At 32.9% G+C, this 15,308-nt stretch overlaps 1 protein-coding gene across 4 annotated transcripts in view; it reads right to left on the bottom strand.

Annotated features, from left to right (window-relative positions):
- The window catches only part of Ranbp16 (Ran-binding protein 16), a 164,646-nt gene that overhangs the window by 106,875 nt on the left and 42,463 nt on the right, over window positions 1–15,308 (bottom strand). For all 4 annotated transcript variants that reach the window (XR_016192796.1, XR_016192795.1, XM_089232902.1 and 1 more), the window contains exons 8-11: window positions 9,764–9,883; window positions 8,956–9,102; window positions 6,221–6,393; window positions 3,740–3,797 (exon numbers count right to left, since the gene is read on the bottom strand). Coding sequence is in view for 2 of the 4 variants with exons in the window: in XM_089232902.1 (XP_089089028.1) it covers window positions 3,740–3,797; window positions 6,221–6,393; window positions 8,956–9,102; window positions 9,764–9,883 (498 nt within the window). In the remaining 2 variants the exon portion in view is untranslated. The remainder of the gene's footprint in view (window positions 1–3,739; window positions 3,798–6,220; window positions 6,394–8,955; window positions 9,103–9,763; window positions 9,884–15,308) is intronic.

The raw sequence follows: 15,308 nt of genomic DNA, 5'->3' as shown, positions 1-15,308 counted from the left end.
AATTTATCAGAGGAATCAGCCATATAATATGTTTCATAAATTTTTATCCTTATGTGCACTTTCACAGCTTTACTCCAAGCTGAGTTTGGATTCTTGTGCATTGGCATTCTGTCTTATTCTGGGTGTAGCTCAGGTATAGAAAAAATTTATATGGTTTCATTCAAATACAAATACAAATACAAACACAGCGCCACAACAGGCAAACCGCCCAACGAGGTGGCTGACCCAAGAACACCATGGATCCCCGAGCCCTTTTTTACCCTACCTACGAGCCCTACCCACTACTGCTACACCACACATGCACCCCGCCCACAACCCCCCGCGGAACCCCCCAACGAATCGGTACATGCGGGAATGTGTGTGTACGTGTAGTGAAACCTGACGTGAAGTTTGTTCCTGTGTAATGCTTGTTATGTGTCGTGCTGCCATCTGCCACCAGTTTTTTTCTAACTATGAGTGAAGTGTTATGATTGAATGATTTATCGTTGTAGGACTGTTGCTCTCTGTGGCGAGACTTTTTAACGGGGAGATCGGCTCGCATTTGCGCCTTGAAGTTGGAAACCACAGAAAACCAACTTCAGCCGACCACCACTGTGGGGTTCGAACCCGGATCCTCGCATCGCGAGTCCGTCACTATAACCACTCGACCACCACAGTGGCCATTCATTAGAATTTCTGGAAGATAGAAGGTTAAAGAAAGTTTGTTCTGAAAAAACTTTCAGAAAAAATTACATGTCTATTGTGCTATCAGGGTTTGAAAAATATCTGACTTTAAACTAAGTAATAAAAACTGGTTCTTTGTATTCATCAAAGCTTGGTGAATTAAGCCTGAATTAGCCTATAATTTAACCAGTCATAGTAATTCATCATTAAAGTTATTAATCCTTTAAGTGGCACAGAAGAAATCGCTTGACCCCCTTAAAACGCCATATCTTTTTTAATACAAATATAAAGGCCACAACAGGGAAAATGCCCAATGATGTGGCTGAAAAAAGATGCCCATAAAAAATAGAGATGTCAAATATACCCAAAATACAGCAATAAAATATAAAAACATATTTCACAAAAGGAAAAAATAAATAATTAATTAATACTACATAACACACTGCCCATAAAAACATTATAGTTGTCTTATCTAAGTATGGATAGTTTCTCGATTTATCCCACTATGTTTATCACACTTTTTAAATGTGCCAATTGTGTTAGAATTCACAACCCCCGGGGATGTAAGCTATTCCATTCATTAACAACCCATATTAGAGAAAAACTCCCTGCAACACAACTTGGAATTGTCCTTTACTAAGCGATACTGGTCTCTCCTTGGCGAAGCAATTGATTGACGGTGTATTAACAACTCATGGCCCATCTTAACCATCCCGTTTAAAATTTTAAACTGTTTGCGTCCCCCACCCCGACACCTGCATTTCTCTAATGTAAACATATTCAAGAAATTGAGTTTCTCCATACCTCAAGCCTTATGTGCCAACAAGAGCACACATAGCTCTTCTCAGCATATTTAATGAAATAGGCTTTCTTCCAATATTCAGCATATGCAAACTAAGAGGTATAAGGAAAAGTGTTCCATTGAGAAATAAAATTTACAAAATATATGGGCTTGTCAATGCTAAAATAAGCTTTTAAATAGGCTTTTAAAGAGGCGAGATATCTTGTGTCTTGTTAATGCTGCTTAAAGGAATAACACAAAAGATTCCTGTTTTAGATGACCAACATCATAACATCTACAACTGGATATAAGTAAATCAACTTTGCAACAAATGAACATCAAGTGGACAAAATCATAGAACAAGCATATACACTGAATGGCCACTTTATTATGACCACCTCATCAATATTTTGTTGGGCCACCCTTTGCCTTCGATACAGCACTGATTCTTCTTGGCATGGAGTCTATGTGATGTGAATAGGTGGTTTGTGAAATCTGAGACCATGCTGGATGAATAGCACTTTCCAATAGTGTGAGATTAAATTGTTGTGGATCTAGAACAGTGTTTCTCAACCACTGGGCCCTAACACAAGTCACACCGGGCCATGAGTGATTTGCCATTTCATTTGTTCCATTAATTTCTCGTTAATTATGTGTATGACTGGGCCTTACACAAAAGAGATTTACCGGGCTGCAGGTTCCCGAAGGTTGAGAACTGCTGATCTAGAATGTCTGATAGTACTTCCAAGCTCCTCCCACAAAAATTCAATGGGATTGTGGGGGTCACCTAAGCAAAGTAAACTCTCCTTCATGTTACACTCAAACCAATCCTGTTTAGATACGATGCCTTATTCACACATTCATGAACACGAATCAAAGGACCCAAAGTATGCCAGGAAAACATTCCCCCAAACCATCACATTGCCAGCACCAGCTCGAAGGGTTGTAGCAATGCACTTAGCAATATAATATTCATGCTGTTTCTGCCAAAATTCATCAAATCACATAACTTGTTTCCAATTATCCACTATCTAATCCTTGCACTCACTCCTGAGCGAATTTGACATTTTTTCCTGTTAGCTGCAGACAGTAGCAGTGTTTGATCTGAGCATGCATTGTCTACTTTACATACACAGACTCTGGTCATATCACCTTACGACAATTTACTATCTATCAAGTTAGGTCAGAAATGAAGGCGCCATCTATCAGTGCTTGCCTTGAATCCATTTAGAGACAGAACTCATCTATGCTATATCTCCAGGATCAAACCCATGAGCCTAATAGCAACCTTCATAGTCGTAGACTTGTATCTTTCACCACTGCACCACTTGGGCGCTGTGATGTATTGTCTGGGATCAGTGTGTTCGGAAATCCTTTGAGAAGATTCTTCGTCAAGTTCTGCTAGCTGTAGTTTGCTGCATGTTTTCATTCTATTGTCTATCACAAGTCTGGAGACTCTCAGTTCTGCCCGAGCATTCATCAGTCTGTGAAGCCCACAAGTTGCATGTAGAGATCCATTCTTTAACCTGAAAGTCCAGTCTTTAACCAGTTAGCTGTCTAATTAATTTCTAATTTTTCCCTTTTTTAAAAGTTTGAAGCTAATAAAATGAATTTTCTTGATTAAAATTTTTTATGAATACATTTAAACTGTGACTTCATATTCTTAACTATTTTTTAAAATCAAAAAAAAATTATAATAATTAAAATAATTACAAATTAGTTTTAAAAAATTTAAATAACATTGTATGGCCTGACTGGTTAAACACTTTAGCTACATACAGCTGCTCTTGAACATTTTATAAATGCAGCCGCTTTGCTGATACTGTCTGTCAAATCCCTTTCTTTCCCCACGCACACATATCTTCACAAACAAAATTCAACTATACTACTGTATGAGGAACTAAGCTTTCCTTTTCTATACTAGCCTAGCTCTTTAACTGCAACAGTATGATGCCATAGCTCATTTGCAAAAAACTGTCAGGTGGTCATAATATAGTGGCCTTTCAGTGCATGACAGAATCATAGCAGTTACATTCTTGAAGGAAGCTAAAAGTAAAATATAACAAATTACTGAATATATTTTGTTCACCATCAATGTTTGAGATTGAAATTTACAGAATTAAAACACAGAACAATCTCTCCAATTATTTTTTATGGTGGTGCTTGTATGTTAAAGTAGCTTATCGACCAGAAATTATGACACTTTTTATTACTCCACATTACTTTGATTACAGTTTGAGGTCCCATTTATAAAAAATGTACAATTATTAATATTTTTAAAATACAAACAGTTACCTGATCAAGCTGCTGTTGCACTGACACTATATCATCTAAAGGATCTTCACGTACCTCTCTGAAAGTGGAATAAAAGTTAAAACATGGTTTTAAAAGTATAGAAGCTGTACCAATCTATGGATACAAAATATGTGGCAATCCATAATAAATTCCTGTTTTGATTTATGCAATAAGGTCACTATTGATCTTTGAAAGTTGTGAAGAGCATTAAAAAAAATTTTATTAGATACATTTAAACATTTTTAGAAGGGATAAAATATAATTAGTGTCAACAAGTTTGTAGGCTGCACCCCTTACAAAATATTTGGACAGAGGCAGTCATTAGAAAAAAATTTATGTATGGTTTTAAACTAATATGTCTTATACTACTTGATAATTTGATGAATAACTATTTGGAGTGAAGAATGTTTTGAGTAACCATAGTATTCTTGTTTGGTTACCTTAACCTGATCTTTTTTCCACAAGCGGAGGAAGCACCTCTGAATTAGGAATGATTCTGATAAGAACCTAGCAGGTTTCAAACTTATGAAACCTCAGAATATTTTTCGTTACATAAGTTGAATGTCTTATCAACCTGAGTCGACTTTCAGAAGAAAGCATTTAATAATCTCAATATAGTTGAATCATAATACAAACATTGCTGAAAGCACAAAAAAAAAAAAAAAAGAGAGAAAAAATTCTCTTTCATATGAAAACAAAATTTCGTAGTTATTATATCACAATGGGATATAATTTGTTATTTTGTCTAATTTACTTTAGTAAACCTTTCTTCAGAACGAATATGCTATTTAAAGTCAAATCTTGTTTTAATGAACTCCAAGAGACCGGAGAAATCACTTTGTTATAAACGAAATTTTGTTATAAAGGAATTCCAGGTTTTTACATTGTTCCTATGTAAACTTATCTGAGAGATTAGGAAAGTTTTCATTAAAACAAGATTTTCGGTATAACAGTATTTGTTAAAACAGGATTCGACTGTATATGTATTCATTAAAAAGACCTTTAATATTATGCCAAAACTTGTGTCGACTAAGTTCTAGAGACCAATGGAAAAAGCTGATGAAAATTTTAAATTCATGTTTCGACACAAATGGGTGCTGTCTTTGAAGGTAGAGATATCTGAAATCTATATAAAATAGCAAAGATAATAAGATAACAAATATCTATATAAGATAACAATGATGATAGTAAATAATTGACCATATAAGAATTTCAATGACCTGGGGAGGACTAGCCTGACATTTCTTTACAGGCTACTCAATGGATAGAATGACAGTGTAACTGATCCACAGATTTGCCAGGTCAGCAAAATTAATTTATTTTTAGCTATCTCTTCTTCTGAAGATGGCATCTATTGCGTGATGAAACGCATTAGGAATTTAAACCTTTAATTTGCCATTTCCATTGGTTATAGTGTTTAAACTAATATACTATGTTATTATTTCATAGTGAAGCATACAAAAGAAAAACTTCTGAGTTGCATTCAATTTAATGTGTAACTCTGAAAATATACTTTTTCGGTGATTGCATTATGGAACTTTGATTCTTTATCTACCAGATTATGAAAAGTAGAAGAAAATAAATAAAAATGTAGTAAATAATTATATTAATTATTTGATAGGTCATTTTAGTTCTAATTGAAGTTTTTCATGCCATTAATTAGTACATAAAAAATTATCAAACCTGGTACTTTAAAGTACTACCAGTAGCTAAAGAGAAAAATACATTGTAATGAACTGAAACAAAATTTAAAATTCTAACTTAAATCATTTCAATGCAATTGTAAAATTAACATGAAAAAAGCCAAAACCTCTTACAATAACACATCAATGTTATTCCAATCAACAAATGAATTTCTAGCTGGAATGAAAAACTTGTTTTTCACAAATATCTTGAACATACTGATGATACCTCAAATTACCACCAACTTTTTAACCCCCATAACATCCTTTACACAAGTTGTTGGGTGTTGGTATTTCAAAGTATAAAGGCTGTACAACTACTTGACAAAAACGATTGCCACATGACTGCACAAGAACCGTTTTTTAAATATATATGTTAATTAATAAAAATCAGATGTTTCATCCCTGTAAAAGTGTTTACATCATTACACAAGAATGTAATGCAGTAAAAATATTTTAAGGACATTATATAATATTTTATCTTGTGTATATACATATATATTACTTTTAATTGGGTAGCTGTATTTTATAAATATATGACATCCATATTGGTTATGGGCATCTTTTTCTCAGCCACCTCGTTGGGCATTTCGGCTGTTGTGGCCTTGTATTTGTATATACACATTTGTATTTTGAGCACAAAATTAAAAGAAAATATAATCTGATTTAAATAAAAAATCAGAAATTTTCATTTTATTTTTTTAAATTTTGTGATTTCTATCAACCCTGGTTTTTCATGAATAGTTTAACCATCTATTTTGATAGCAAAATAAATCACTAAAAAGAAAAAAAAACTGACCGGATAACTGTTGCTACAGCCTCTACTCTAGATGTAATATAAGCTTGTGTAACTTCAGGAGTGTATGTTTCCAAGAGATGAGGTTCTGTTGATTTCATGTAAGGCACTGAAGCAACCATCTTTTGCCACAAGTTCAATAAATAATGGACGCTGTTTGGGGCAAATTGCCACATCTGAGAGATAATAAATGACAATTGAAACATATGACCATACACACATATTAATGATATGGAACTTATAGTATCTAAAGCATGATTTAGTTTCCATAGAACACAGATTCCTAGCTTGGGTGAAACTTATTCAATAAAAGCTTTGAAAATCTGACGTCATAATAATTAATGATATTAAACAAGATCATTGTAAGCCACTGACATGTCATGGGAAATTATTATTTTTAAATATTATTTTTTTAGAACAATTATCAAGTTTTTTCCACCTGGTGATGAGCACACAACCCACCAAATTAAATAAAGTAAAAAAGAACACCCGGATTTGGCCAAGAGAAAAGGTGTCAGCAATTATAACAATGAAAAATAACATGTAATGAACAGAAACTACAAAACTGAAGTTAAAATGGGAATTAGAGTGATGAATTTGAACTTATGGTTAATAAGTTATAATTGCACAAGATCATTTTTATCTCATTGTGGTCATTTTCTGCACATACAGGCTAATTAGACTGGGACGTATACAGTTTATTGCTGTGAATCCAAACACCAATATTTAACACAATATTTTTTTCTGTACATAACCTCAAGGGGTTGGTCTGCTAACTCTTAGGCGGGGTTGGGTTTTTGATGCCAACAAGCATCAAAAACTGTCGAAAACCTAAATGAATGCTTTTGGATAATGTTTTGAACACAATAGGTATATAACATGATGAAGAACTTACTTTTTTGTATATTGCAATGCTGTATTTTTAAACACTAATTTATAACAATAATTAAAACAGAATAACAATTATAATTTGCAATTTTGAATTTTTCTACAAACAAAGAATCTAGAACAGATAATACATAATTTTATGGTTCATTTTATCTAAACTATTGATTAAATTTGTTAAATTTACTGAGTCAAATAGAGATGTATATTCAAAATGTGATACGAGATCAGGGTTAGGTTTTTGACCTCAGAAACACAGTATTCAAACAGTGAAAAATATGAAAATACAACAATGAAAATATTGTCAATGTTGTTAAATCGTTTTTTTTTTAACCTGATAGATATAACACATCACTCAATAAGTCTCCAGTGTAACTAAGAAAAACAATTTTTTTTTAGAAATTTGACTTTATTCATCAACATACTCTCCTTCAAGAGTGATACATTCATTCCAACACTCCTCTAACTTTTCGGTGGCTTTTTTTGTACAACGATTTGTCTTTGCTCTTAAAATAGGCCTCAGTTTCCGCAATCACTTCTTCATTTGAGTCAAATTTCTTTTCCTGGAGCATCTTTTTGATATCTGCAAAAAGTCAGTAGTCGCTGGGGGCCAGATCTTGAGAGTACGGTGGGTGAGGAAGCATTTTGAAGTGTAATTCATTCAATTTAACCATCGTTTCCATCGACTTGTGACACTGAGCATTGTCTTGGTGGAAGAGCACGTTTTTTTTTTGCATGTGAGGCCATTTTTTTCTTGATTTCTACACCCAATCGATCCAATAATGCCATGTGATATTCACTATTGATAGTTTTACCTTTCTCAAGATAGTTGATGAACAAAATTACCATGCGTGTCCCAACCATTGAAAACCCTTTGATATTCATAACTCCAAATTTAACATTTTAATCACCTGAGAATGATTGATATTAATAGAACTTTATATAATGGAATAATATCGCACTGGAATCAAGTGCTTCATTTTTTGTCGAAAATTTCCAAAAATTCTGAAAACTCAACCCTGAATAACTAAACAATAAAAAGTAATTCTATAGTTCAGACATGGTGAAATTTCGAGATACTCAAATATCAAGAAAATAATGCTTTATTTCTATCTATCAAATAAATAAATAGTAAATCTATCAAAAATGTGTGAATTATGAACTCAATTTTTTGCACAAGTTCATTTAGAAAATTCGGCCTGAATTAAAAAAATAAAATGGATTAGATAAAATGAAACCATAAAGGGTTAGAATGGCATGCAAATTTCGGGAAAATATTAATCCATCAAATGGATGCTAAAGAATTGGTGCATCACTCAGTATACTGTCTAATACGGAGGCGGCTTGAGACATAATTTTGGCGCATAAGCCGCACCAGTAAAATTGCCGCGAAAACTCCAAAGAGGTATTCCACTGTTTCTCACCGTGCTGGAATTTTTGGCTAGGTTCCGAGGAGTGATGTCGAACAACAGACTATAGATGATTCTAATGCCAACCAGATTGCAGCATAAGTAAGAAAACGTCAATACTACCAATTCGGTAAAAAATCATATTTTTAGAAGCAAAAGCATTAATCGTATTAACATGTTAAAATCCTACTAAATAAGATAAAATCGTAATAGTTGGCAGGTATGATAATATGAGCAACACCAGCTTTAAAACTATATTTTTAAAACCATAGGTGCCACAGTAAATGAGCCAAGAAATATTATATATATAATGTACATAATCGAGTGTTATTTAAAAAAAATTGTAAGTTATAATTATGATAAGCCATTACAGCTGATGTGGTTATTTTATCCAAGACTATTATCTTTATTTTCGATTAGAGAATGTTTTTTTAGTCTGTATACCTGTAGACTAGTCACAGTAAACTTTGCAATGAGAGCAATTGTTTCTTGGTAATTTTCAACTTTCACCAGTTCCCCAAGCTGAAAATTGGTTTTTAATCTTGCTAAAAGTCGACAAACTTCATGGTAATTGGCAGCATCAGATAATTTCTGGAAAAAATACAGTAAGGCAACAACACCAATCAATTTGAGTTAAAAATATTTATTAGAACAAAAGTGGAAGACCATGATTGCATGTACATTAGGGTGGGTCAAAAAAATAAAATTCACATTTTTTAAGGGGCACAGCAGAAATTGCTGAATGTGAAGTTATTTTTTATATCATACCAAATCAGATGTCAATGGTAAAAATTGCTAAATTAATGTTGTTGTTTTTTATTCCTCTCACGGAATTTCATTCATTTTTTTGCTTTGCTATCTATTATGTTTTATTAATGCTCATTTTCTCAAGGTAACAGACATAGTATGTATGTAAAACAATAAAAACAGATTATCAATGACCAAGCGATGTGGCAAACCAGCGGTTCTCAACCGGTGCTCCACGGAGCCCTTGGGGCTCCTTGTACACTCTCCAGGGGCTCCGTGGCCGCTCAAGGAAAATTAAAAATAACTGTAAAATTAAAAAAAATAATTTTTAAATAGTAAAAATACATCAGTAACTTTGATGTATAATTCAAAAAATTGGCCTACAGGGCTCCGCAAGTCAAAAAAGGTTGAGAACCGCTGTGGTAAACAAACATCTCATATAAGTATTTGTATAAGAAAAAAACAATTTTAACAATTTCCTTAAAAATAAACTATTTCAATATACCTGAGGATTTGCCAAAATATTTTTTATCCCATTAGTAAGATGTGATAAAAACTTCCCCCTTTCCTCATTGTTGAATATGGTCCTCCTTACAGATGCAATTTGAACTAAGCAGAGTAATGCCTGTGAAAAATATAAAATGAATATAAATTAAAATATTAATATGATAATATCATATAATATAAATAAATGCATATTAGGAAAAGAATTTACTCAAATCACTAAATAGTTCACAGTTGAACATACATAAAATTCACATTCATAGTCAGCCTTAATATAATTCTTATTTTCAATTTTACGATTAGCTGCATTATTTCTGAGGCATTCAATAACAGTACAGGTGTACCAGTACAACTAAAGATCAAATTTCATCTGTTGCAATTCCTTAAATTAACTTCTCAAAATCACATAAAGCAAGCAAAATCACAAAGCATGTGTGCACTTTAGTGAATGATAATGGATGAATTCTCTGCTCCCCTCAGCCCAGCCAATTTTCAATTTTCAAACTGATCTCAGGACATGCTGTTAAACACAAATGAATGTCGTAAAAGCAGGATAACTTGTAAAAACTATGTTGAGACTGGGAGCATCTTAAGGTAATATATCCTCCATATGTTAGGCCAGATTCACACTAGATTGATACTAAAAACTCCATGCTGTGAACATGAATTGGTTAAAAAACCTTAAGTTCAGGTTTTTAACCAATCCATGTTGATGCCGTGGTTGTATTGCTTATCGTATCTGTCCGGTGTGAACCTGACCTTGAACAGAAAAAAAAATCATGGAACAGTTTAAAGTTTTATAAATTTAAGGTTCATATTTCTATAAAAATAGAATAAAACAGTAATGTTGATAGAGATGCCACTTGAGTATGTGTAAAAGTGATATTTGAATTTATTCTGTTATGATGTTGTAACTGATTACTTACAGTGCTGAAAAAAACTGAAAGTCAGAAAAAAATAACAAGTAAGGAAAAACATCATGTGTGCTAAATATGCAGTAGAGCTGTCAAATAGTAAGTAGAATCTATATAACAACTGATTGAAAATATCACAGTATGTTTATAACTGAACTAAACTGAAAAAATAATAGTTAGACCTGCTTATAACAAGCAGCACGTTTGTAGCAAAAATGCTTGTTAAATCTGGTCACTTGCTAAATCCATATTCAAGTGGGAAAAGAAAACTAAATTTACGAAGTTAAATGCTTTTAGCAAGTATGTATATATTTAACACGGAGCAATGGGTATAATAAAAGTATGTCAGTAACTTTGATGAATAAATAAAAAATAAACCTACAGGACTCCGCTATAAAAATTATTAAATTATTTACCAGAAAGGGCTTCACAAGTCAAAAAAGGTTGACAATCGCTGTATTAGAGGTATAAAATATTTTTTTCACCTTTTTCTAGAACTTTAAAATTTCTATTTGATCTTGGACAGTAAAAAATTGGTTTTGGGCATTTTTCCCCCATTAAATAAGAAACACAATGCACAGGAATGGAAAAATTCATACTTAAACACATGGAGTCTGTATTGGAAGATGAGAAAAGACCAAATTAGCCATTTTTAAAAATTTTATTTTCTCCATTCTCATCTTCTTCTCTTCTAGATTAACCATTACTATTTCTGCACACTGACAACAAAAACTTAAAGGGGGTGATAAATCTTTTGTTGGATTATTTGATTGACATTTATCCCTCATCAGCTATATTATCGCCATACTATGTGAGGGGAAAAATAAAACGTGAACAGTTTCGTGGTCCTCCTTGAACTTCTCATTCTCTCTCATTTTTGTATTGATTTTTTAAAGTTTTCTTTTGAAATTGCTCTTTAAATTCAAGCTACCGTGGAAACTTGCTCATTAAAAGAGACAGAATTGGTATACAATTACCATTATACCAAACAAAATTCATTAATTGGCTTGTTAAATCCAGATTCTCACTAAAACCTAGCTTGTTATAAGCAGGTTCGACTGTACATAGTTTGGCTTTATGTGGTAGCACATGATTGGATAATGAAATGTATTTAAGTTTCTACTTCAAATCACTAAATGACTTCTAAAGCTCATTTGAAGGTCTTGCTTATAAGAATTTTCTTTCCCAGGTGAATCAATACATAGAGGTTGAGAGGAAAATATTTTATCTCGACTAAGTCAAAATTTGCTCTTGAATCAGTAATCGGGGAAGCAGATCATGAAAGATTTTGGTTCACACACACATTACCATTAAAAAATGTTGTCTCCAAACATCCTATATGTCAAGTTTAAAACATATTGGAACACAAAAATTCATTCCCTTCTCAGCAAAGAAATTAGCTTCAGAGCTCAAAAGTCAATTTAACTCTATAAAAGCCAAAATGCCCAAAAACGTCTGAGATTGGGAGTATGGGTATGTTTTGGATTTGTGAAGGGTGAGGAAGAAAATGAAATATCTTGTCAGAGGTGGAAACCTGAAAAACAAGTCTAAGTCTCATAAAAGGGTAAGGAGGAAAAAGATAAGTCAGAACTTGGATAAGTCTATTTTGAGGAAAAAAAACCCAGCTGTAAAAAAGTTAAAAATGATCATATTCATGATCATTTTTAACTCTTTTACAGCCAGGTTTTTTAGCCAGAGTGGAATAGCAAAAGTTTTCGGTTATATGTGAACTGGGATAAGACTTGCAGAATTTATTTAGCACAGGTCTCTGCTACATCAGTGGATAAAACATTTCACACTAATGCTGTACATACAATTGCATGAATTGATTCTTTATAAAATATCAATGCGGTGAAATTCTTGTACACCATAAAAACCCCAGCAAGATTCCAAAGCAAGATATTGACTAAATGGGGAATACTTAAACTCAGACAGGAGAGAAATAGCTTACAAGGTTTACCTAAACAAGGGTTCACATCAGCTTAACATGTTTAATTAAAGCCTTGTTCACATGGGAAATAGAAAAAAGTGGGTTTAAAATAATTTGCAATTTAAATTAATTAATTTCAATAATTTGCACCAATGACTGCTCTCCATTTCTTTTCTTACAAAAAAAAAGTCATCAAGCGGGTGCTAGCATCCCAATCCTACCGCAATATTTGCACATGTGAACGGGGCTTAAGAGTGTGATAGTTTGCTGTGGTAAAAACTGATTGCAGTTTGAAATTGTTAAAGCACAAAAATTCACCATGCCATCAATTTTTTGTGACATAAATTTCTCACAGTATATGTTTGTGTCTCAATCTTTTTTGTCTTAACTGAAAAATAAAAATTTGAATTTTTTTCTCACTTCTTGTTGAAAAGAAATCAGTTTGTACCACAGCAAACTATCACACTCTTAAGCCCCGTTCACATGTGCAAATATTGCGGTAGGATTGGGATGCTAGCACCCGCTTGATGACTTTTTTTTTGTAAGAAAAGAAATGGAGAGCAGTCATTGGTGCAAATTATTGAAATTAATTAATTTAAATTGCAAATTATTTTAAACCCACTGTTTTTAACCCACTGTTATAAACCCACTATTTCCCATGTGAACAAGGCTTTAATTAAACATATTAAGCTGATGTGAACCCTTGTTTAGGTAAACCTTGTAAGCTATTTCTCTCCTGTCTGGGTTTAAGTATTCCCCATTTAGTCAATATCTTGCTTTGGAATCTTGCTGGGGTTTTTATGGTGATTTACGGCATATATTGTTTAAATATTATTCATGATATTCCAAATTTATTAATAAAATTAATGCAATATAATAACAACTGACCAATCATTTGGAATTGAAAAAAAATACTGATTCCAATAACAATTGTTTTCCAGTTCAACAATGAATACAGATAAGAACATATAGTGATATAACAACCTGGCTCAAAATTTTTTTGGCCATGATTTTTTTAGAATTTTTTTTTTGTTTCATATTTTTCAGAAGATGGTTTGCTCTGACAGAGATCTTGCGATGTGTAATGATTTAGGTAGATTTTTGGGTACTACTTACAACTGATAAGGATAAAAAAAAAACGCATAAGCATTCACACAAATTGCTCAGTTATAAAGTAAAAAAAGTCAACTTATTTGCTGCTGAACTTATATGTATATATTTGCACTGGAATAAGATTACACTTCAACCCACATGGGTAAAAGGCTTATATCCCGGGAGGGACAGAACCTGGGTCGTGTCTGGTCTGACGGAATGAGATTACAAAAATACTATTTTGATTGAATGGGGCCCCTCGGCTGTGATTTTTTATGGGCCCTTCTATAGTTAATTTATAGCATGAAAAAGCAAACAATGATGAGAACTGCAAAGGCCTAGAGCATTGTCAGCCCCGCCATTGTGGGGGCCATGGTGAAGAGCATATTGTATCTACTCTTGTGCACATACAAAGTGTCCACTTTTGTCATTATTCAAAGGCAAATTCTTAACCATGTGAAAGTATTCTTTTTACATGTGTAAAGGAAACTTCCAATGCAAACAATGTTTGAAATTAACATATTAGTACAGAAACAAATGTTCATCATTATCTGAAAAGAAACTTTGCCTGCTTTGGTTTCAGACCACGATGTTCTGAAAATAGCTCTCCATTGTAGGGCTGAAATGCATAAACCATTGGAAGGAAAAATTTGCCTTTCAAATGTGTTGAAAAATTCTTTGAAATGTTTATCAGATATGACTTGTAGGATGCAGAGGTCATAAAAAAAACTAAATTTCATAATTTTTTTTAAGAAATTTTTTTTTTTACTTAAACGTATTCTATAAGGAAGGATATTTAAGACATTTTTTTTTATTGAAAAATTGCTTCAAGACTTCAAGGTTCAAGAATTAACTATTAAACCTTGCAGTTCTTCATTGGCTACTCTGCATACACAGAGTAGCAAATTTATTTTGCCCTCAGTACTCTATTAAGCTGCCTTTTGCAATGGCTTAAATTGTCAATCTGCAATAGAGAATAGGCTTTGCTCTGTTGGAAAGGATCATTTTCTTCCTTTGATACTGAGCCAGTTCCTTTTTCTTAGCATAGGCTCAATAAGATGTTGATAGGTGATTTGTGGAATCTGACATCATGCTTGATGAGTAGCACTTTTCAATAGTGCAAGGTTTTAGAGTTGTGGATCGAACTGTCTAGTGGTTCTTTCAACTTGATCTCACAAATACTTAACCCTTTATTTGACAGTGTTTGCTCAAGCAATACATGAGTTTCTTATATTTCTCAAGTAAAGATATTGTACATTTTGAGCTCCTTTTGTCATTGATAGTTCTAAGCAACTCCTAAATTTCACATTCTTACTTGTGAGCTGTTCATGAAATTTCTAATATCACCAGCTATTTGTTTAAAAGCTAAGTAAAGACAAATTTTAACCCTTGCATTATAGGAGCAGACATGCCAACACACACATTGTCACGAAACCTCTCAGTAGTGATGAACGTTGAGCTTTGCCATGGGGGGGGGGGGCTGCCGCCCTCGGACAACATAACCATAGTCCAATATTTAAAAAAACACTAAAAAAAATAACGTTTATAATTTTTTAAAAATTGCAATTGAATGCATATAGAAACGTCCTCTCCACTTGTCAATACAAGAT

The sequence above is a fragment of the Pholcus phalangioides genome, unplaced genomic scaffold (genome assembly GCF_987345545.1).
Source record: "Pholcus phalangioides strain wild (caught in Gottingen) unplaced genomic scaffold, Ppha-v1.0 ptg000007l_1, whole genome shotgun sequence".
NCBI classification, from domain to species: Eukaryota; Metazoa; Arthropoda; class Arachnida; order Araneae; family Pholcidae; genus Pholcus; species Pholcus phalangioides.
Note: the sequence above shows the minus strand (reverse complement) of the source record. Positions and strands in the feature narration are given on the sequence as shown.